Source organism: Botrytis cinerea, chromosome 3, assembly GCF_000143535.2.
Source record: "Botrytis cinerea B05.10 chromosome 3, complete sequence".
NCBI classification, from domain to species: domain Eukaryota; kingdom Fungi; phylum Ascomycota; class Leotiomycetes; order Helotiales; family Sclerotiniaceae; genus Botrytis; species Botrytis cinerea.
In genome coordinates this window covers 386,424-407,647 of record NC_037312.1, presented here as the reverse complement: position 1 = coordinate 407,647, position 21,224 = coordinate 386,424, and the positions used below count along the sequence as shown (strand labels likewise).

Genomic DNA, 21,224 nt, shown 5'->3' with positions numbered 1-21,224 from the left:
TATTGAGATGAGGGAGACTATCGTCGGTAATGGTGCGGGGGAGCTACAGCTTCGTGAAGCTTATACATTATTGGAAGGGCCAGCCGAAGAACTCCACTAGAATTTGATTATCACTGCCCTTATCATTTCATCCCACCAAGCACCCATACACAAAGCTGTAACCTTGACAAACCTGCAAACCAACAATAATTGGAAGTAAAGCCCCGCACTTGCACCACGTATAGTAACTTGAATAAAAGAGCTTTGTATATCTTCTAGTCATTGATCTTCCTCCTTCAGATGTTCAAAGTTATTCCTCCTTTGCAATCATATCTGCGTAATACAGCATTTCGAAGATTCTCGCGTTCATCTAGTGCAGCTCCTCGAGTGAAGACTGAATTCTCTTCCAAGCCTTCTGTTCTTCCATTACGACCATATCACAGATTTTTCAGCAGTACGTTTGCCAAGATGTCTGATCTTACTGTTGAGCTTACTGCCCCCAATGGCAAGAAGTACACTCAGCCAACCGGTCTATTCATTAACAATGAATGGGTGAAGAGTAGCACAGGTCAAAAGATTACATCTATTAATCCTTCGTATGTCAAATTCCAACTCGGCACATTACGACTCTGCTAACTTCATGATTAGAGATGAGTCAGAAATTGCATCCGTATATGCTGCATCAGCAGAAGATGTCGATACCGCTGTCAAAGCAGCTCGAGCAGCAATGCGTAACCCTGAATGGCGCGATATGTCCCCCACTGATCGCGGTTCCCTCATGATTAAACTGTCAACTATCATCGCCGAACATACAGATATACTTGCAACTATCGAAACTTGGGACAATGGAAAGATCTATAATGACGCCGTTGCTGATGTTAACGAGGTGGAAGCTGTTTTCAAATACTATGGTGGATATGCCGATAAGATACATGGACAAGTGATAGATACTGGTATTGCGAAACTTGCATACACAATCAAGGAACCAATAGGAGTGTGCGGCCAGATTATTCCATGGAACTATCCATTAGGTATGGCTGCATGGAAATTGGGTCCCGCTTTGGCATGTGGTAATGCTGTTGTGCTCAAGGCTGCGGAACAAACTCCATTGAGTATTCTTGTTCTCGCAAATTTGATTAAGGAAGCAGGCTTCCCACCAGGTGTAGTAAATATTTTGAACGGGTATGGCAGAGAAGCGGGAGCTGCGATTGCAACACATCAAGATATTGATAAAGTGGCTTTTACCGGTAGCACTAGCACAGGAAAAGAAATTATGAAGATGGCTGCTGGCACCATGAAAAATATCACTTTGGAGACGGGAGGAAAATCTCCATTGATGATTTTCGATGATGCAGATCTTGACCAGGCTGTCAAATGGGCGCATTTTGGTACGTTTTTATTCCGAAAGCCACACATGTCGTGTCATATCTTTTTCTCCAGTAGCACAATCCTTCAAATCTCCCATTTGCTAATCCTCCCTAGGTATCATGTCGAACCAAGGTCAAATTTGCACCGCCACATCTAGAATCCTCGTACAGGATTCCATCTACGACAAGTTCATTGACGCTTTCAAGAAGCAAGTCAAAGAAGTTTCCGTTGTCGGTGATCCATTCGCCGAAGACACGTTCCAAGGTCCACAAGTTACTAAAGCTCAATACGACCGTGTACTAGGATACGTTAAAATAGGTAAAGATGAAGGCGCCACGTTACTCTCCGGAGGTGAAGCTTTCACAACCGCTCATCCTTCGGGCAAAGGATTTTTCATTACCCCCACTGTCTTTACAGATGTCAAGCCAAGCATGAGGATTTATAGAGAGGAAGTTTTCGGACCATTCTGTGCCATTGCTAGCTTCAAGACGGATGAAGAAGCAGTGGAAATGGCTAATGATACGACATATGGTCTTGGCTCGGCAATCTTTACAACTAATTTAGAGAGAGCTCATAAGCTTGCCAGAAGAATCGAGGCGGGTATGGTTTGGATCAACAGCAGTCAGGATTCTGACTACAGAATACCTTTCGGGGGTGTAAAGCAGGTATGACAATCTTTCCACCATTGCCAAAACACGTATATGGCTTGCTAACGTCAAAGAAAGAGCGGAATTGGAAGAGAATTAGGAGAAGAAGGCATGCACGGTACGTTCACCCTCTGTTATCCATTAATTTGGATGTCTGACATTTTCCGGATTTGTTTTCGAATTTTTACTGATTTTCCCACTTCTGTTAGCTTACTCACAAGTCAAGGCCGTTCATATCAACTTGGGCACAAAACTATAGGCTCTGTGCAATCAGATATACTGTTCAGATGTTATAAGGTGGCGGACATGGTTGTGGTCGTCGTCGTTGTTGTCGTCGTCGTGCCCATATCCGATAAAATATATCAACATTTCGAGTTCCATTTTCCACAACACAACTTTTCTTTTTTTTCAGTCTGTGATAGCTTATTATATCTCTGTATATTGTGAATCACGAACGGTTTATTTATTATATTCAAGCAATACCTATATCACTAGTGAACTTTGACATACAAAAATCTTCACAATATGTGCATATTCATCACGGGTCAAATTTAGATGTCCAAAATTCGTCATTTTCATCTCTACAAACACAATTTCAAGCAATCTGTTAAAAAAAAACTTGGCAGGCCAAGCCGCCTTGTTCATAATGCGCTTCATGTATCGTGCACGCTTTGAATATACATTCTTACTCAACTCCAATACACCCCGCTTTATGAACTCCCTAAAGGCTTCCTGGCTTTCTTACATACTCTCTCTTGCTCTTTCCTGGTGTGGAACTCGTTCCACGGTTCCCGCGGAACTCCTGGCAAAGTTGTCGCTGCCATCTCCGAAGTTTCTTGGTCATTTCTTGGAGAGACGAATACCATTTCATGCTTGTAATAGTGGTACTCCTCGTGGTTTGACTTCGACTTGTCAAAGTTGTACTCCTCCCAGTGCGATTCCTCTCGATGATTGTAGCAAACAACCATTCCACTTGTCTCGGTGGCTTCCAAGAGTCCATCGTATCCCAAACCACTGAATGAGACGTTTTTGACAGCTTTCAGATATTCGAGAACCCCTTCGAGATTAACACCCAAGCCACTTCCTTCCTGTCAACCCATCTTTCTCATGTAACTGATCGCCCACTTTGGTATCACTGGTGTTGCTCTTCCCCAAAATGCATACGGTCGTTCGAATTTTTTTGACGGCATTCTGGTTTTCTTTCTTCAACACCCCAGTCTTGCAAGCCAACTTTTACGTTGATATAATGACCATGTACAAGATTTCTCTCTAAGATGTATTGTTCTTTGACAGGGAATGCTTCACCATGCTCCCCCCACTGGGGGGGGGGCTTGCAGGCGGTGATGTCCAGCATGAGTCATGGACGATGTGAGAAGTTGTGTGGCATCCCCCAAACATCAGAGTTATCGACATCCGTGATATTGGCTACGGCTTGCACATCGATGTCTGGTGTGAACTCGCACAACAGTCGCAGCAGGTCTTCCCAATTCTCGTCGTATATTTTTACTGACATCAAGTTAGTATGTTGTGCAAATGATTCGATCTCTCTTAAGATCAATGGAATCTTACCTATCTCATAATAACGACCTTCCCATCCCCAGTCTGCAGGAACTTCGGCTTCTAAGTATCGAAATTAGTAATAGCTCATAAGTTTGCAACAAGAGATTATTGAATCTTACTTTTGATCGCATGAATTACTGCACCTGCTACAGCTCCCAGTTCCTTCAAATCATCATCTGTTGTTGCTGCACCGACAATGGACTCATCACCAAGCACGACTGCCTTTAATACGGTGGTTATTGTTTCTTTGACTCTCCGCTGACCGGAATCTGTTATCTGGACTCTCTTCTATGTATCTATTAGATCTTCAATTTTTTTAAGATTGAATATGGAGATTGCGCATACTTTGCCTGGGTATGGGCATGTTCCCTGGTATTCGCGGGCGTACTCTGTAAGTTTGTTCGTTGAGTTCTTCCAATCTTGTAAAGTGTCAAAGAAGGGGGTGATTTTAGATGACGGCGAAGAGAAGAGGAAGAGATGCTGGAGACTTGGCATAAGATTAAAAGAAACAAATTGTTGAACCTATCGGGTCAGAGCCAAAGATGCGCTGAATTATATGGATAAATATAGAGACTTTGGATTGAGATCAGATATCAAAGCTGAGTATGTGTCTCCCAAAGCTGAAAGCGAAGTTTACTTGGCGTTTCGCTGTTCGAAGAAGCGGGACTCAAGTCGGAGTTCTAGGTGGTCGTTCATGTTTGCTGGCTCGTAGGATATCAGCTATTCATTTTCCATTCCATGATTGAGAAATTACATGTCGTTTTCAAGCTACAGGGAGTGCCGAGGTGTTTTATAGTATAGTACATACAGGTTCTTTGGACCACCCACTGATTCTATCAAAGAACTTGGACCTCATAGGCTGGTAATCTGGAGGCTGCTCTCGAGACTGTTTAGATTCGTGCCCAGATATCATGACTCAAAAGATGAAGCTTGGAAATCATACTCGAAATATGTTTTCTGTTGAAGTGAGAAGAGGTCAACGCTAGAATCCAGGGGTATCGACCTTTCCTCGGGCAAGACTCATGATATGCTTCCAAGTTAATTCAAAATCTTCATCAAGAGATAAAAACTCAATATTTTGCCCTCCCATTTCGATTCTAATTGACTGGTTACTTGGATACCCCGGTACAGGTAGAATTAAAGTCTGATGCATAGGAGGGTGGGAATGTTAACCGAACCTTGTACGGTCGGTCATATAGTTCAAATGTTTTATTCAACTTTTCAACTTTTCAATTATCAATCTTGATTAATAATAAATGATTGAAATAATTAGAATAATTTAAATTTTTCAAATCTTTTAAATCTTTTAGATCCAAAAAAAAAAGGAGTATATAGAATTATATTGTAAAAGATTTATCAAAAAGCTTTATTAAAAAGCTTTTCTTTTCTATAGTAAAAGCGAAAAGGATTATAAAGTCAAAAAATCGAAAAGTTAAATACGACACTTGGCCTATAAGATTCATGGTATTCTCATCGCTGAAGAACTCTTTATTAAAATTTACTTAATTCTTTTCTAAACTTCTTACTATTTCTCCAATTCAGTTTCCCTTTTAGAATTATCTTCTTCCTGCACACCACTTTTGATCTTCAAACCTCAAAATCCATCATATCAATTCAGATCACCAAAGATGGTCTCTGTGTCACCACCATTGATCACCCATAATCTCGACTTCCGCACTACAGAAGATTACATCAATAGTTTGAGAGATCGAGTCGACCATCCAGCATCGTGGAAGGATTCCAGCTGCGGCCAACAGACGAAAAGTCCATATTAAGCAACTGACTACTCAGTATTATACCATAGTACCCACTAATGTATTCATTGTCAGGAAAATATAGAGTATATTCCAGTGTCAGAATCTTTTACTACCAATCAACAACCCAAAGTTGCCAGCCAGCAGAAAAGACTGAAAGTACAGGAAGAATTCTCTTCGGACCTGTCTGCTTTGACGATAAGCCACATAAAATCAGTCTATTTACTCCAGAGAGCCATCACACTCGACCAGTTTACGCACATCCAGGCTTCTTACCTCACTCGCTGCTCTGGTACGAGCCAAGACCGTGCTTTTTACCGACATGCGGTGAACAAATAGGCGTCGAATCTTAAACGAGAAATCCTGGAAAGATTGCGTAATGTAGCATCTGCCACGACTTCAGACGCTATAGGCACAGAAGAATTCAAGGCAATCTGCCGGTCCGACAGGGCTTAGAATTGTTCTTTGCGCAATCTGTCATCAAAGGCCAACTTCATTATGTGTACAGCAAGCTTTGGACGGCCGTCGACTTCGGATTCGTGATGGATAACAATTTTTATCCCAATGCAGAGGAGGAACAAGCCAGAAATGACTTCACCATCCCCATGGCGATACTAACAGGACCTTAGTTAAATAATCAAGCGGGCCTTTGGGTTTGCTGCGGCTGATTACTTCAATCGTTGCATTCATCCAGAGAATTGGGATTCCGGTGTATGTTTCTGACCATGAAGACTCGAACGATGAAACTTTGGACAGTCATACGTTGGTCGCTGAGGAGAATGATATATTGGGGTATAACGACGCCGCTCAATACGATGATGATCAGGCGAGACTGGACTTCAGGAATACATTGAAACATTTGTCAAATAACTGGAACATGGCGACGTACTCGCACAGTCATTTAGCACGAGTTTCAAAAGATGTGGGGCGCCTCCCATCGACAGAGATGTTCGACGCTGGTAGAGCTAGGGAGCTGGGAGAAGAGAGTGCCTTGTTTAGTAAGAGACACAATCATAGCGGTTTTTTAAAAATAATTCAATTTGTTGATTGTTGTACATTTAAGTAATAATTTTGCATTGAGAAAACACTATCAAAATGATTTCGGAGCTTGAGGACCGTTGTTTTAATTACATTTTGATAACTGACCAGAAGTCGTTGGATGTATTTGGATCTATTGCTAACGATCCTTTTGAACACCACATCAATCGCTTCTTTACAAAATGTCCCCGCAATGCCTCCAGTGAGTTCACTGATACAACTCCAGATGAGTTGGCTGAGTATTCTCAACGTGTATTTTCGAATGCGGCCGCTTTTTATCATGCACGCACCTTCTTCAAAATGAAATCAATCCCATCATTGTGATCTCAAATCTTGCGTTTAATGGGAGGCCATGCTGGAGCATGCGCGCTGTCTTTTGACACGAGGAAGAAATTTTATTTTGGAAGAAGCGAAGTCAGAAATTCACATTAACATACTCGCATGACTATGAAAGTACTTCATTATAAGAGCTGTAAAGTCTTCCGGCTTGCTTTATCCCTTTTGATATGATAAAGATGGCATTTCCTTCCCCTAGATCAGGTTTCACGCAAAATACAAGAAACACTCGGTCCACAAGTGGTGGTGTTAATGGTCTACCAGCAACCGCCTCACTCGTATTGTGACCCAAAAGAATCCTATAGAAGCCACCTTATAGAGAGTGCGAACCCCAAGCCCCTTAATGTTAACTGAAAGCCTGCGATGCCAGATAAGAGGATGGGTATCTCAACAGGCATATCAGTGCTATTCGGCCTGCGTAAGCCTTCCGTACTAAAGATTTGTATAAATAACAGAAGATACTCCAAGCACTCATGGAAACCAAGAGAACCAAGTGTGGTGGGGACCGCCAAAGTACCCTGCCTTGTCATTGCAACGTGGGTATTGCGTTGTGGGTCTTGTCTAAAACTTTTAGGAACTGGAATTAGAGAATCAGGCCGATGTGATGGTGAGTTTTTCAGTAAAAAGCGTTTACATTTGCCCGCCATAGCTGGGGCCGCCGCAAGGAGTTCATCTTGCTTTTGAAAGCTTGCTGTAGAATTTCTTCTAAAGAGATATGTGAGTCAAAGTCAAATCATTTATTCTCATTAGAAGTACTTAAGCAACTGTGATCACTAAGCAATGTTCATAGCTCGGCTCAATGTCAATTTGACAAATTGACGCAGGGGGCCAATGGACTTTAATTCAGTCAACGATAGTGGTGCTACACTCAGAGGGGGTGTGCTTGAATATGTTTCCAGATATTTGTGAACGAGACTTTTGGCAGTCATTATCTCCACCTCTCGGTTCTGGTAGTGATGCTCGGAATACTTGCATTCCTTGTCTTTTTCAATACATTCACTACAAGATAGCTTTCCTATGTGTGAGTTAGAAACACTACCAATCATACTGAAATTGCAACGAGAAGATCTAATGAACATACCATATCATTGCCTCTTCCTCCATTCGCTCAGCGTGTCATCATTCATAAACGATCTACAAAACCTCGTAAGATGGCCTGCAGGTCCCCTTTTTCTTGTGAACGAGGCAGCATGGAAGGCTAAAGCGTATCCTTTCATTCCAATTGGAGGCTCATTGCTCGGATCTTCATCATTCCAATGAGGATGTTCGGAACCGGAATTACTTAGTGAATCACCATCATTTTCCCATAAATGATTGTGTAACTTCAGGACTGGAGGGATGACTGCGTGGATTTGGAACGAACAATCATCGCAGGAATATGTCCTCGGTCTGACATCAGCATGCGGGCCAATTAAAAAGTCCTTAGTAATTTGAAGATACTGCCATCTGTTCTGATGATAGGAGTTTCAGATATTGAATAGTGATGTGATGTATCGTGGTGGATAAAGTGTGTTGGATTAGTCCCCTTCTGGGGTTTGACCTGGCACTCTTCCACCGGACGAACTATTCCCCATCGCTTGACTTCCATAGGACCGCTCAAATCATTTTGAGGGCCAAACACCTGCCAATGAACGCTTTGTTGAATTGCACCATTGCTCTCCTCACCTGAGCCCAACCTATTGTTATGGACCCAAACGACAGGGCTGGTATCATCAGCATTGCTGTCCACTATCATCGCTGCAGCTGACATAGACCTTTCTTTTGCAGAAGGATGTTGTGACGTCACAACTCCCAATCGCAGTCTAAAGAATGTTAACAAAAGTAGTACACAGAGGGCTAAACACTGACTTTCGGCGTAGTATCTCTTTTGAAGCCATGATTTTGAGAGCGGCAATCATATGATAGACTGACCAGTTCTTCCATGATAGGATCAGTCGACGCTGGGTCATAGAATCTGGCGAGCCGACTTTTGCAAAGAATTTTGTAAGCTTTTCGGTGATCCGAGTTTCATAGTCGCCAGTTGGAATCCTGGTCCGGCCTTGTCCTGCATGTAACACGATATTTGTGCTTTTTCCGTAAGGAGTAACTCTGAAGTCTCTTGAACCTTAGTTGCATCATTTTTTCCATTTAATTCGTGGGCATCATGCTGCATGAAAAGTGAGAGTGATATGGCCAATGCAACTCTGCCACATTTTAGATCGACGCCATCGGCTGTCTTGGAACAAAGCCCATTTCTGCATCAATATCAATCAGTAAGTTTTGGAACTGCGGGTAATGATGTGTGTATCAAACTGAGTGAGTTCGATCTTACCAATTAGAATCCCAATTATTTTCTTACACAAGGGATGACGTTGGAATTTCTTTTCACAATGATCGCTTGGTAGGTAGATCTTTCTGGAAAATGGTGTTTAAGATACCTTAGGTGAAGCTCCTCGTGAGCCTACTAGAAACTTCGTGGCAGACTAAAACTCGAAAGTGAATTAGATCTTGTGCCTAGGCTTCCTATTTGGTGTGTCTGGCCGTATGAAATTGTTTTGTGAACTCCGAGGCGGTCTCTTCCATGCTTGTTGCTCCAACTTCAGTCTACTATCAGATTTGAATAACTGATTATCCGAAACATACTTAGTATTTCAGAGGGTTGGAAAGTTCCAATTGGATTCAGGAATGCAGGATCACTGATTGTCTGATTACAATCTAGACTTTATACCTCCTATCTGCGAGTGAACAGAACACATCAGCATTTTAGACCCTAGTTACACTGAAACATACGTCATATGGCATAGCAAAAGAAACTCACTTTTTTGCTTTCGTCACTTTGGATTAATTCTTCGCCCCGTAATGGGTCGGCTTTGAAGTTGAGGCCTTGGAGATTGGCGGTGCTTGAATTTCCTAAGCTTGTCAGTCTGCTAGTGATGTATGGTAATAATATCGAGTTCATGATCTTTCCATTGGAACTGTTTGATGATTTTCTCTTGATTTATTCGAGCAGGGCATTTTATGTGCCTGGTCTTGGCTCTATCCAATCCACGTCTGTAGCTGACAATCTTACAGTTGACTGTATCGTTGGTCTGCCTGGGAACCATTCTTATTAGACTGTGCCCATTTGCCACTTACTCAGTAATTGATCGTCACAATACCCTTCTTTATATCTCCCTTTGAAGTACCCTGAAGGGCCCATCTCCCGCGATCAATACATAACGGGGACATATATAACTCAAAGTAGGATATGTAAGTGACCGCTAGATATGCTTACATAATGTATACATTTATTCGGCTATAAGATATAGAAGTTGTTGCGGGGTCCGACTCGAATTGTTTACAGTGGCCACTATCCTGATCAATCGTCGAAGTGCCGGCGTTCCCCTACCCCTTTCAGTCGACTTTGATGATCTTCTCGCCGAGTTTTTGAGTCTCGTATATGCGAATTACACCTCTGTCGGGCGCTGCCTTTGCATTATCAAGGAGCCCCTCCTGTAAGTTACAGTGAGCCATCCTTCGGTATAAGAACTGGGATCGTGGGTGCGAGTTTCAAATCTTCGAATTCGCACAATCCAAATAATCTATGGATGCGAAGCTTTGTCTGGCCCGTCGTTCTAGAACTTTGCTATCACCTTCTTGACGAGCGTGATTAATTTGTGTAGTATCAAGAGCTTTGTTGTCGAGGGTTGTGTCTCGTAGCCTGGAGGGAAGAATTGCTTGGTATCTTGAGGATCCGTCTTCCACTCATGAAAAGCTTGTCTTTGTTCTATTGAGCTCAGTTGATTTACCAACCTGGCCGATACACCGGTAATGTTTTGTCTTGTAAAACTTTGTAGAATATCAAGCTGGAATTGACTGGACCGCCGTGCTTGTTTGTGTGACTTAGTTCGTGTGTATGTAAATCGAAGAATTCAATACTATACCACTTGAATGACAAAAGTGGAAGTAGTGTTTACCTAACTCTAGCTCCATGCCTATTCGTCATATGCTGGACTCTGGATTGTGACTTCCGAATCCAGTGGTATTCTGCCGGGAGTAGTTTTATGATAATTTTAAAAATGGGGTTTCAAGGTTCACAGTCGTAATCAAGTGATTTATATCTTTTTGACGCCTTGGGGAATCTAACAGGTTAAGTACGAAGTACCTCTTTTCAGTTCGCTTGACGACTGCAAAAATGTAGCTATGAGAATCGCGCTATATACGAAAGTAAGAACATCTGAAGGGGAACATAGAAGAAAACTGAGCTTGGACCGGCGTCTGCTTACGTAGAACCTTCTCCAAAAAATTCCACATTGTGTTCTTTCCACGCATCAGATATATTCACAACAAATTGATTTCAAACGCGAGACGAGGGTGTTGGCTATCGACATGAAAGCTGTAACGAAAACGCGTCCCTGCAATCGTAGTGACTGACACTTAGAGCATGAGATCATAATTGATGTTCTCAACTAGATTGAAGGTCTGACTTACCCATGAATTTTGGCTGGCCTCACTTCCATCAATTGAGAAGGATTGGAGTTTATGTGACACACAAACTCTCAAGTCACTTCAATGTTTTAATATCTTGCCAGTGTCATGGCTACCTGGCATCGATTGATATCTGCATGTGAGGGCTATAGGATTTGGCTAAGAAGCTAATCACTCTCCACAGATGCTGATAACGTTCGTACGTGGTGTATGTGTGGTGGATTTCCTTTGAATGAAATGTTTGTAGGTATTTTGAAAGAAACCGACGCCTCTCCCAAGTCTCTTCACACCTTGTTCTCTGGAGACTAGGTCACTAGGCCGCCTCCGAAACAAAAACATCCGCAGAACCGAGGCTTCGGTACCTTGGTGATGGCGTTGAACACATGAAAAGAGTAGATGATCTGCATTAATTAACTTTGAGCTGCCAACAAAGATTGTCGATAGTACATGTGGACCATCTCGCATGTCGAGCGCTGTACCCAGCCATAAAAAGGAACCGGGTCCGAATATATACAATGCATGTATGGATCGTCAATTGTCCACCACAGCTTAGGTTACGGACCACGGAATAGATTGCACATCGACTTGATATTCCTATCTCCAAAGGCTTAAGACTGAACCTGAACATCTCCATTTTGTATGCACGGCCTCGTTCCGAGATATGCCTGGAGATGCAATGTTAACGCCAAGAGCGGACCCGCTAAGGAAAATACCCCTCCCCTTCATTTATGTCACAGCTCCATCCATCAATCACATCATTCCCGAATCACATTTCCGTGCCGTTCCACGACCTTGACCTTGAGTCTCGACCTTCTAAAGCAACGCTTAGACTTGCTCAATTCACTTGCACTTCCTCCACTACTTGATTCCACCAATCCGCAGAGAATTCCTCCGTACTCCACTCCGTCCCTACCCTTTTACTTGGCACTTGACGGGATCCAGTTCAACTACCGACAAAAAAGCACAATTTTCCGTTTAAGTTTAAGCCAAGCTTTTTCTCGTGTATGCGAGAAAATGCTTGGTTTATCTGCAACTGAGGCATTTCGACAATTCTGTATCGCATCACGGAAGATAGGGCTAATCCCACTTTCGGAATTAAATTTTTATTGTTTGCGAAGTAGCTTCGCTTCCCATCGTTTATATTCGGGACCGGTGTGATTAGAGATGAACGGTGCATATGCAGATCAATATATAAGATAAAAAGACTTTTGGGCCTTGTGCATTTGTTATATATTAATTTGTACGTTGTAAACAAGTGACTGCACATGTGAAAAGATGTCGTGACGTCGAAGTGCATTTGAGTTTTCAAGTAACGAACCGAGATATGATGCAAAACTTGCTATGGTAGAGATCAAGAATGCACACGATCTTGTGTCTGGACTGGAAAAATTATTCAGACAAATTGCACTTAACAATTCATTGCGTGAAATCAACACACACAATATCAAACATTTCTCGTATTGTCTATATAGATTCTTTTCTTTGACATAATTCGTAACACATAAGATAAAGAGCGGAGGCATAACAAGATTGAGTGGACATCCTTCATTTTCCGCAACCGTGACGCCCATCTGCCCCAACATTTTTTTTTTCATGTCCTTCCCAGCCCCCGACCAATACCCATTATTCCTGCCGACCACCCACTCCATGCAGAAGCTCCCCCCAGTAGATAAAATTAACCACCAAACACAATCACTCCCCAGATTGTGTAAAGGAAAAGAGCATTTTGGCTATAATAAACATGTGAAGGGAAAAAAAGAAAGCCTGGCGTGGCATAACGTACTTGAAAGACATCATAAATGTGACATGAGCAACAATGGATATCATCGTAACAAGAACAAAAAAACAAGTGGTCATCACATCATCACGAGAAAATACCCCAGCCATATAGACAACTCAAACCATAATCCACTCACCCTCAATCCCCTCCATATGCTTACTCCATTTGAAAGGTCCACTTTGACTTCTCATCGCATCTGGAGATGCTCTACCATCTTTCCCTTCTGCCCACAGCTTTTCAAGGACTTCCAATCCCGCCAAGTTATTAAGATATCCCGACCTTCCCATAATCTCTCGACATTTACTCCTGACAATACTCTGTTGCAACTCATTGACACATTCACTCCCGCTTATGAAAAGGGGCCACAGCAAGAACTTCTCACATCCACTATTGGTCTCCAAACTTGTTACATAGAACAAGACTTGGCTGACCAAATTCTGGAAGTTCAGATGTGAACTGGGTGTTTTGGGACATGCAAGACGTTCAGTGTACAAGAGAGCTGAGTAACGGAATGCTTCAGAAATATATCCGAAATCGCGGAGCTGAGTTGGACTTGGAGTGACTGGAAGGGAAGAGACGATGTGAGATGGAGAAAATTCCCACTCTTGAAGTGCTAGGCGAGCGGCTTTCCATTCAGTCCAGAATGTAGTTTGTGGGTCGTCACCGGGCATGTAGGATGGAACAGATGATGTCGGAGAGCAAGATGTGGGGGAGAGAGGGGTGAGGCTCTGAATAGGAAAGGCGGGTTCATCGTCAAGAGACATCGTTGAAGCGAAACCATTACCGTCGAATGAAAGAGAATGGAGGTTGTAGAAGTCGACAAGTGCTTGGCCAGCTAGACGAGGTCTGTGAAGTCCGCCGGTATGGTGCATATGATTTGGATGAGGGGGGTGGGTCAGGGCATCATTCATAACTGGACGATGTTGCGACAATAGATTAAGGCGTCCTAACTTGGCGATGGTTTTGAAAAGGACAGCATCGCAACCTGCCATATTCTCAAGCCCGTGGTTGGGATTAGATGGACTAGCTAGCATTTCGAGGTAACCACCTCGAAGCTGAGCTTCACGATCATTGATTGAAGCGGCAATGCCATCAAAATAAGTAAAGAGAGATTCCATCCACCCCCAATTACCGGTCTCAGTTCCGCATTCTCGCATCCCAAGAATCTTTTTCACACCAGCGAACTGAGTACGGAATTGAGCAATACCAGATTCACACATTCGGTAATGACAGAGGATGAAGAGTGTCGCGAGAACACAATCGTGGCGGGCTTTGGAAGGGTCGGTCAATTGTTGGTTAAGTAGGGAAACGGCTAGAGAGCGATGTTGATACTCTTCTTGGAGTGATGCATCAGTGCTCAAAGAATCGGTTAATGTGGACTGAGTAGAGGTTCTTCTAGTGCAAACCGGTCTACCAATAGATCCCGCATTAATACGATCTTGGAGTTCGAGTTCGATTGGTTGACGCCAATGATCTTGACCTAATGACTGCTTTCGTTTCATGCGCAAGTTGCAAGCAGCAAGCGCGCAAATGGCATGCTGAAGACTTTGACTTGAGGATGCCAGAGCGAGAATATGCTCGCGATATGGATTTGAGGGGCTATCGATAACAACTACCGACGGGCAGATTATTTTCTCGTAGTAATCTAAAAAGAATGAGATTCGAGGTGACATTTCAGATGTAAGTGAAGATGACATGGAATCATGCCCAGTAATATGACCATAAGTATCCGTCTCAGATGTAGGGGAACCAACATCATCTTCGTTTATAGAAGTCCAACCAAAATGACTGGACCTGGCGCTTGTGGCAAATACCTCAGACTCGTGAGAGTTTTGCATGCCTAGTAAACAATAATTAGCCAGGTGGTCTCACTAAACGCGGCGAATGAAATTATTCACCTAACATTTCATCATCATAGAAGATTTCATGTACTGAAGAAGAAGCTTGATGAGATCGTTGAGGTTGACGTCCCTCTGACAAATCATACATATTTTGATGGGAGCTCATGCTTGAGCTCATCTCTGATGGAGCGTAAAATTGATCTGGGCATGATGTAGGCCCACGTGAGTTTCCCATGATATCCGAACTTTGATCTGTCACCGAAGTATTTCTGGAAGAATAGCTGTTGTACAACGGCGCGGGGCTGTTGAGGAAGGGAACTTCCTCATTTTGGAAAGATTGACTGATCGGTGATGTATACTCGCTGTCAGGATATGGACTCAGAGAGTCCACGGAACTAGAAAGCCCTTCTGGTCTCCCGATGCTAAGCGTATGTATCCGATGAAGTTGTGGGGGTAAAGATCTTTGCATATGCCGTTGTTGTGTATCGGGGTGGTACTTTGGAATTGTGAATTCGTGAGATGGTGTAATATTCCAATCTGACATTGGGGTAGCCGTCGCAGCGTTTCCATGAGGTGCCATATTGACAAAATCATAGGTCATAAATGGACTAACAGGTACAGAGCCTGCATTTTCTAATTTGATTCGAACACCCTCTTCATTTTTTTCTAAAGTTCTCGCAATGGTAGAAGCAGCTCGCGGACGAGTGATGGGTGGACTTTTTGGAGCAGGAGGGGATTTTGCAACGGGTAAGGATAAACCTCGCAGTTTACCTCGACTTGCCACTCCCACGCCCCAAGTCAATTGAGTTTTGTAACCTGAGCACTCATTTCCTACTTCCAGGCACTGTGAGCAATATGGTCTTCTTCGATCGCATTTTACATTGCGTTTGGTACAGGTGAAACAATCGTCCGATGCACCGCTGGCTGGAGCTCTCCTGCGTCGCTTGCGTTGAGCGACAGTAGGCGGATCCGACGAGGCAGAGGAAGGAGGGCAGGCTACAGGGAGAGTCATTTTTGATGGTAATTATGAGGTAAAAACTTGAAGATTTGATTGAAAAGAGAAATGCAAGTCCATTGACATATAATGTAGCCAAGTGAACCAAAGGAGAATGTGGAGAATAGCCGTTGGCTGAAGCTTGGGGTTGCAATATTTGGAGAAATCCATGGTGGGCATGTCAGTGAGTTATGAGGAGCAAACCGAGCTAGACGATGAATAACCCCTAGACAGCAGTTCCGCCCCGGCGCACATTCAAGTAGTGGGTGGGGATCAGCACTGCGGCTTTGCAAGGGGGGAAAAGGGAAATGGAAAAAGATTGTGATGTAGGGTAGGGTGGACAGGGTATGTTGAAGTGGGAGTAGCACGGTTTCCTAGGAACCGAGGGCCATTTACAACTACCTCCTCCGAGTGGCTTAATCTATAATTCGACTAATCAGATATTATTGACTGTCTGCAGAGGAAGCACAACGCAGCCTTCCATGCAGGAATCTTTACTTCTTTCAATTACTTTACATGTAGTCAATAGCAACATCAACGATATTCTTTAGTTGATTGTGCTTGTGAAAATCTTGGCTTAGAACAGGAGATTGGAGGGATTTTGAATTGGCTTTTTCATTTACTCTTGGTCCGAATGCTTAATTTTAGGATTCTAATTCAACTCGGTCCACTTTGAGATGCCTGCTTTTCGTGAAAAGACTTGCGATCGAGAGCTTTATGAATAAGCTTAATATGTCTCAATCCACAATCAATCCACTGAAGCATGCCCGTTCATTTTCTGTGCCGTGGAGGTTGATCTGAAAGCCGGGGTGATATTTCGCCATTTCGGAAGCTATCTCAAGAAGTGCCAGCAGACCCCATACAACAGCCGGGTTTTAAATTATGATTAGTTCTAACAGGCCTATGTATTTTGGTCCGTCGTGAAATCCCATGTCCCGCTCTACTAGCATCGTTTTTCATGCGAGCTATTGGACGAGAGGAGTTTCAAGATGATAGGTACAGATATGGCTTAAAACAGAGTGTAGGAATTTCGGAGATGAGAAGTAACAGGTAACTGTTGACAAGCCACTGGCGTCAAGCAACCACTCAAATACGGTATCGGTGGGGAGGCAAACGGTGATTCTATTTCTCCCCTGATGGTTCGGTACTGCCGTGCACATGCCTGAATTGACAGCCCGGCCGTTAATAATGTTTAGCTCGCCTTAGCCCTGTTTTACCTGTGCAAAACATCAAAACTGCCTTATGACGAGGTTGTTGATGCGACAATGCAAGGCATATTCAAGACTTTTCCCTGGGACATTGAAATGATGAAGAGCGATTGAAAGGAAATTGCTGTACTCCGTAATTCGACCCTTTGATCCCAGTCTGACGCAATGTGCGATCAAGGCACAAAGCGTCTGATCACAACCGATAAGATTGCTAATAGATAAGAAGCACTATGCTATTTGCATTTGAATGCAGGAGAGGGTGGTACTGGCAGTACCTAATGAGGGGTATTGTACATATCTCATGTCTGAGCTGTCCGTGAAGAAACAACTTCATCATGGGTCTTAATAAGGTTGGGTAGCAAACTAGCATACGATTGGCTACTTCCCTGCAGAGGTCAACCTCGTTTATATTCTGCAGCTAATAAAGCGCGAAAGACGCAACTCTGTAAGAAATGAGAGAATAGTTGAGGTGCGGACAGTTTTACTCGAGTCTCGTAGAAACAGATCTGCTTCATCCTTCTGTGTGGCAGTTGGAAATTTCTTTCATCATCTTTTTCGATCGAATCAAACAAGCAACGCCCACAGAATGATATCTATCAAGTCTTCCGAGCCACTCAGTATGCATCTGGCTGTCGACTAGCCTCCATTCTGGACCATTTTGCACTAGGATCCCCCCCATGATCTTCAATCCGCTTTCACAAACCTCTGGATGAATGCTAAGGACTGGATGATAAGAATAGTAATGATTCTGACAAACAATATCATTATTATTACATACACTTTGATACACATGACCATTGATTAAGGGTTCAATCTAGACAATTGCAGATCTGTTGGATCTATACGGCTGGACCTTGAATCAGAGTAAAATCCTTGATGATCATCAACTAAATTCACAAGAGGGCTGTGATATTTCTACTTGATTCCCATTTCTATTACTACAAGACAAGTTAGACAATCGCTGCATGAAATAAAATGAATCTTTGGTGGCTCCCCCAAAGATTGATTCGGCAAATCACAAACCGAGCACCGCAATCAAGCCAACCAAGCCAATCAAGCCTTGTAAAGCTTCTCTTCAACCAGTCTTAATTGCGCTACCTGGGAGTGGATACGGGCTAGAAGGTTTCGAAGACGCATAGAAGGAATTCGCGCCACGATGGAACTCCCCGAAGAACGATGCAAAGCAATATTATATCACAAATATATAACCTTAACATACAACTCCTCTCCGGCGCCCTTCCAATCAGTTCCCCTATACGTTTTAGCAAACCCGTGCCTACATGATATCTTCATTTCTTCCAATTGCAGGCTTTAGATGCCTCGGTGTGGCTTCTCAACCCCGGCGGAAGTGGATCAGGGGGGGGGATAGATGGATCCCTGTTAATCCCTCAGAGGTTACAACTTTACCGGTCGTTTCCTTCATCTTGATTGCGAGTCAGTATCTCATCAAAAGCAGGGCAATTTCCAGCTACCTCTCCTCATTTTTCAGACCAGACTGGTCCGGATGTATGTGCAATTTCATTACTTGCGGGGGCTTGCTAGCCTCAAGCTGTCTCAGGTACAAGTCAAAAGATTCAAAGATGCTTTCCAGCGATCAGCCGAAGTAACTAACTAATTTTTCTCGCAGCGGCTTTTGGTCCACAGACACATGTGTTTTTAGAACTATCAGCAGGGTTAGTTGTTTAAACTTAAGGGGATCACGGCGGCTCGGCACAATAGTGACAGTCAATATTAATGGAGTATGTGTTATGGTAAGGAAGTTAAAGAAACAACAATGAATCCATGACAACTGGCGATTAACAATAGAATTAAGATCTAATTGTGAGAAAGTCTAATCGAAATTTCAAGGTCTGTTCGTTTTTGGTTCATTTGGTGTCGTCCTATCTCATACGCAGCAAAGATATCAAGATTGGGTAATATCTCCGATACGCCATCGTTCGTGATGTCTCAGATATGCCAAGTAAACCTATCTTTTTTATCCGCACCGTAAGGTGGACCTGCCCACCATCTCAAATCCTCAGTGGATTGACGGACTTGGCCTAAAGTTGCTCTGCCGAAATCAATGAATGGCTAATGATGCGAATCATATGATACAAGTGCCTTCTTTATGATTTTTTGCGCGGCTATTTTGAAGAAGTCATAGATACAAGTCTGTAGAGGATCAAGAAGAATTTACGGGAACAGAATCCTACCGCTAGCCCCTCATCGCGCTGTCCGTTGCCGAACTTCGCCGTCTACTCCGAAATCCTTTCGCACTTAATATTTTGCTGCTGATTGGTCTAGATGTTGCTTTACTACTAGAGTCACTTGTCAACCGAGAAATCTATAGACTGTGATGGAACGTTACGTTACACCAGGTGCGTTGGGATTGGCTGTTGATCTTTTAGGACTTCGCCTCTTCATCCTCCTCCACTGACAAATCATTATCCAAATGCAAAGGCTGGAATAAAGAGAATAGGAAAAGCGAGGCAGATCGTGAAGAGAGTAAGACAAATGTTTGTGGGGGTACGAAGTGCACAGCATTTTGCCCATGCTTCGTGTCGCAAGGCAAAATAGATTTCTTGAGCATTCATACCTAATCGCCTTGATTTCGGACATTATCATCATCGAAAGAGAGGCGTGCTGTCAAATATCCGATGAGTTTATCCCATGAACATTCAACCAAGTCCATATATATCCCAGAATTCTACATCCACGCTATGCTGAATGGTATAACTATGACGGAAATGAAGCCCGGAGAAAATGCCATTCTCGTTTAGATAGGTGTACCTCCATAGATTAGCATTGGATCACTACTTGTTTGACAACAATGCTTTAGATAAGTATGTAGTAGCTAAGTCGTGGGGACGGGGAGGTGGGGGGTTTTTCCGTGTTAAGTTCTGACATCTCCTCAGACATTATTGGATACGCGGAAGTAATATACCTTCGCACGCCTCTAGTTCAATCAGCTAGACAGGCACAACTGTAGGTGTGTAGGGCCCACTTGGGATGAAGACAAACATTCACATATGTGATGAGAGTTGCTTAATCGCAATGCAAGTATATATTAAGAAACTGCTTAAGTTTCTCGCTTCCAATATTAGATCGAGATGGTGAAGATATACATGATATGACTAAAAAAAGCTGGCTCGAGGCCGAGGTAGAATCTAGGAACGGAAGAGAGTCACGCGACCAAGTCACGGGATCTCAAACATAAAATCAACATCGATCATCCCAATCATGTGATATCATGATCATGTGATGATAAGGCAGCTGATAAGACTAGCTTCGAATTTTTCAAATTCAATGTGAAGATTTTCGATGTGAGAGTTTGAGAGGTAATAATACATTATCAAAGCAATTTTTTTCCACCACCTCATATATCATCTGCAATCATAGAAAATGGGTCGCGAACTCCAAAAGAAGAAGAACAGATCTGGAAATAATAAGATCAAGCACAAGCCAAAGTCTAAGCGTATCAATCCTTTGGGCAATGCAATCATCGCTGCGAACTGGTAAGTCTGCTATACAGCTTTGTATCTTTGCAATTCATCCTAATTACTTATCACAGGAGACAAGATGAGACTCTTACACAAAATTACCGTCGCCTTGGCTTAACTAGTCGTCTCAATACCGTTACAGGTGGAATCGAAAAGAAGACTGCAGGATCCGAATCAAAAACCTCCACTGCAAATAAACTCGCCATCTCGAATGCAATTCCAAAGAACTTTGCACCAACTGAAGCGCGAGTCGAGAGAGATCCAGAGACTGGAAAGATTATTAGGGTTATCCATGACGAGAAGAAATCAAATCCATTGAACGACCCTTTGAATTCGGATGACGAAGATGGAGAAGGTTTCGAAGGTTTCGGTGATGAGGAGGGTTCCGCATCAAAAAACGAGATTGTCAAGATGTTGGAGGAACAAGCTTCAAGAGCAGGCGAGAAAAGAGAGAGACAACAGAGTGAGAGGGAGAAGGAATGGATCGAGAAGTTGGTCAAGAGATGGGGAGAGAACTACGGAGCCATGGTTAGGGATAGAAGATTGAATCCAATGCAACAAACGGAATCGGACATCAGACGACGAGTTCAAAAGTGGAAGGATGCTGGTGGTGTTGTTACTGCCGAAGCATGAGGTTCACTCTGGAGGTTCAATGATGCATATCAGAATGGTGTCTGGCGTTTTGTGGGGGCTATAACTACGAAAAAAGTTAATAAAAGTCATATCAAATTCGAACGGCCAGTTCTCTTGAAGTCAAGAACTGCGCAAATTTCTCACTCATCATATTTTTCAAC

The 21,224-nt window shown here is 43.1% G+C and overlaps 5 protein-coding genes across 6 annotated transcripts; 2 read left to right on the top strand and 3 right to left on the bottom strand.

The window, feature by feature from the left end:
- Positions 1 to 139: 139 nt before the first annotated feature.
- Positions 140 to 2,532, top strand: BCIN_03g01130 (hypothetical protein). Its single transcript, XM_001559365.2, has 5 exons — positions 140 to 575; positions 628 to 1,367; positions 1,462 to 2,012; positions 2,073 to 2,112; positions 2,204 to 2,532. Exons 1-5 carry the CDS (start codon positions 280 to 282, stop codon positions 2,251 to 2,253), a joined length of 1,677 nt encoding a protein of 558 aa, XP_001559415.2. The 5' UTR covers positions 140 to 279; the 3' UTR covers positions 2,254 to 2,532.
- Positions 2,533 to 2,657: 125 nt separating this feature from the next.
- BCIN_03g01120 (hypothetical protein) lies at positions 2,658 to 4,128 on the bottom strand. Its single transcript, XM_024691726.1, has 4 exons — positions 3,900 to 4,128; positions 3,674 to 3,842; positions 3,564 to 3,614; positions 2,658 to 3,500 (listed from the first exon to the last, which is right to left on the bottom strand). The coding sequence occupies exons 1-4, from the start codon at positions 4,047 to 4,049 to the stop codon at positions 3,352 to 3,354; spliced, it is 519 nt and encodes a 172-aa protein (XP_024547497.1). The 5' UTR covers positions 4,050 to 4,128; the 3' UTR covers positions 2,658 to 3,351.
- A 2,299-nt stretch (positions 4,129 to 6,427) lies between these two features.
- On the bottom strand, positions 6,428 to 9,545 carry BCIN_03g01110 (hypothetical protein). 2 transcript variants are annotated; one of them, XM_024691725.1, is made up of 6 exons: positions 9,480 to 9,545; positions 8,994 to 9,396; positions 8,531 to 8,916; positions 7,764 to 8,484; positions 7,439 to 7,697; positions 6,429 to 7,387 (listed from the first exon to the last, which is right to left on the bottom strand). In XM_024691725.1, the coding sequence occupies exons 3-4, from the start codon at positions 8,629 to 8,631 to the stop codon at positions 8,094 to 8,096; spliced, it is 492 nt and encodes a 163-aa protein (XP_024547495.1). In that variant the 5' UTR covers positions 8,632 to 8,916; positions 8,994 to 9,396; positions 9,480 to 9,545; the 3' UTR covers positions 6,429 to 7,387; positions 7,439 to 7,697; positions 7,764 to 8,093. The 2 variants fall into 2 exon arrangements, with proteins under 2 accessions (XP_024547496.1, XP_024547495.1); XM_024691724.1 differs by having other exon boundaries at positions 6,428 to 7,697.
- A 3,025-nt stretch (positions 9,546 to 12,570) lies between these two features.
- Positions 12,571 to 16,034, bottom strand: BCIN_03g01100 (hypothetical protein). The gene is made up of 2 exons (XM_001559370.2): positions 14,807 to 16,034; positions 12,571 to 14,748 (listed from the first exon to the last, which is right to left on the bottom strand). Exons 1-2 carry the CDS (start codon positions 15,759 to 15,761, stop codon positions 13,025 to 13,027), a joined length of 2,679 nt encoding a protein of 892 aa, XP_001559420.1. The 5' UTR covers positions 15,762 to 16,034; the 3' UTR covers positions 12,571 to 13,024.
- A 4,171-nt stretch (positions 16,035 to 20,205) lies between these two features.
- Positions 20,206 to 21,210, top strand: Bcnop16. Its single transcript, XM_001559372.2, has 2 exons — positions 20,206 to 20,445; positions 20,502 to 21,210. The coding sequence occupies exons 1-2, from the start codon at positions 20,333 to 20,335 to the stop codon at positions 21,061 to 21,063; spliced, it is 675 nt and encodes a 224-aa protein (XP_001559422.1). The 5' UTR covers positions 20,206 to 20,332; the 3' UTR covers positions 21,064 to 21,210.
- Positions 21,211 to 21,224: the final 14 nt, after the last annotated feature.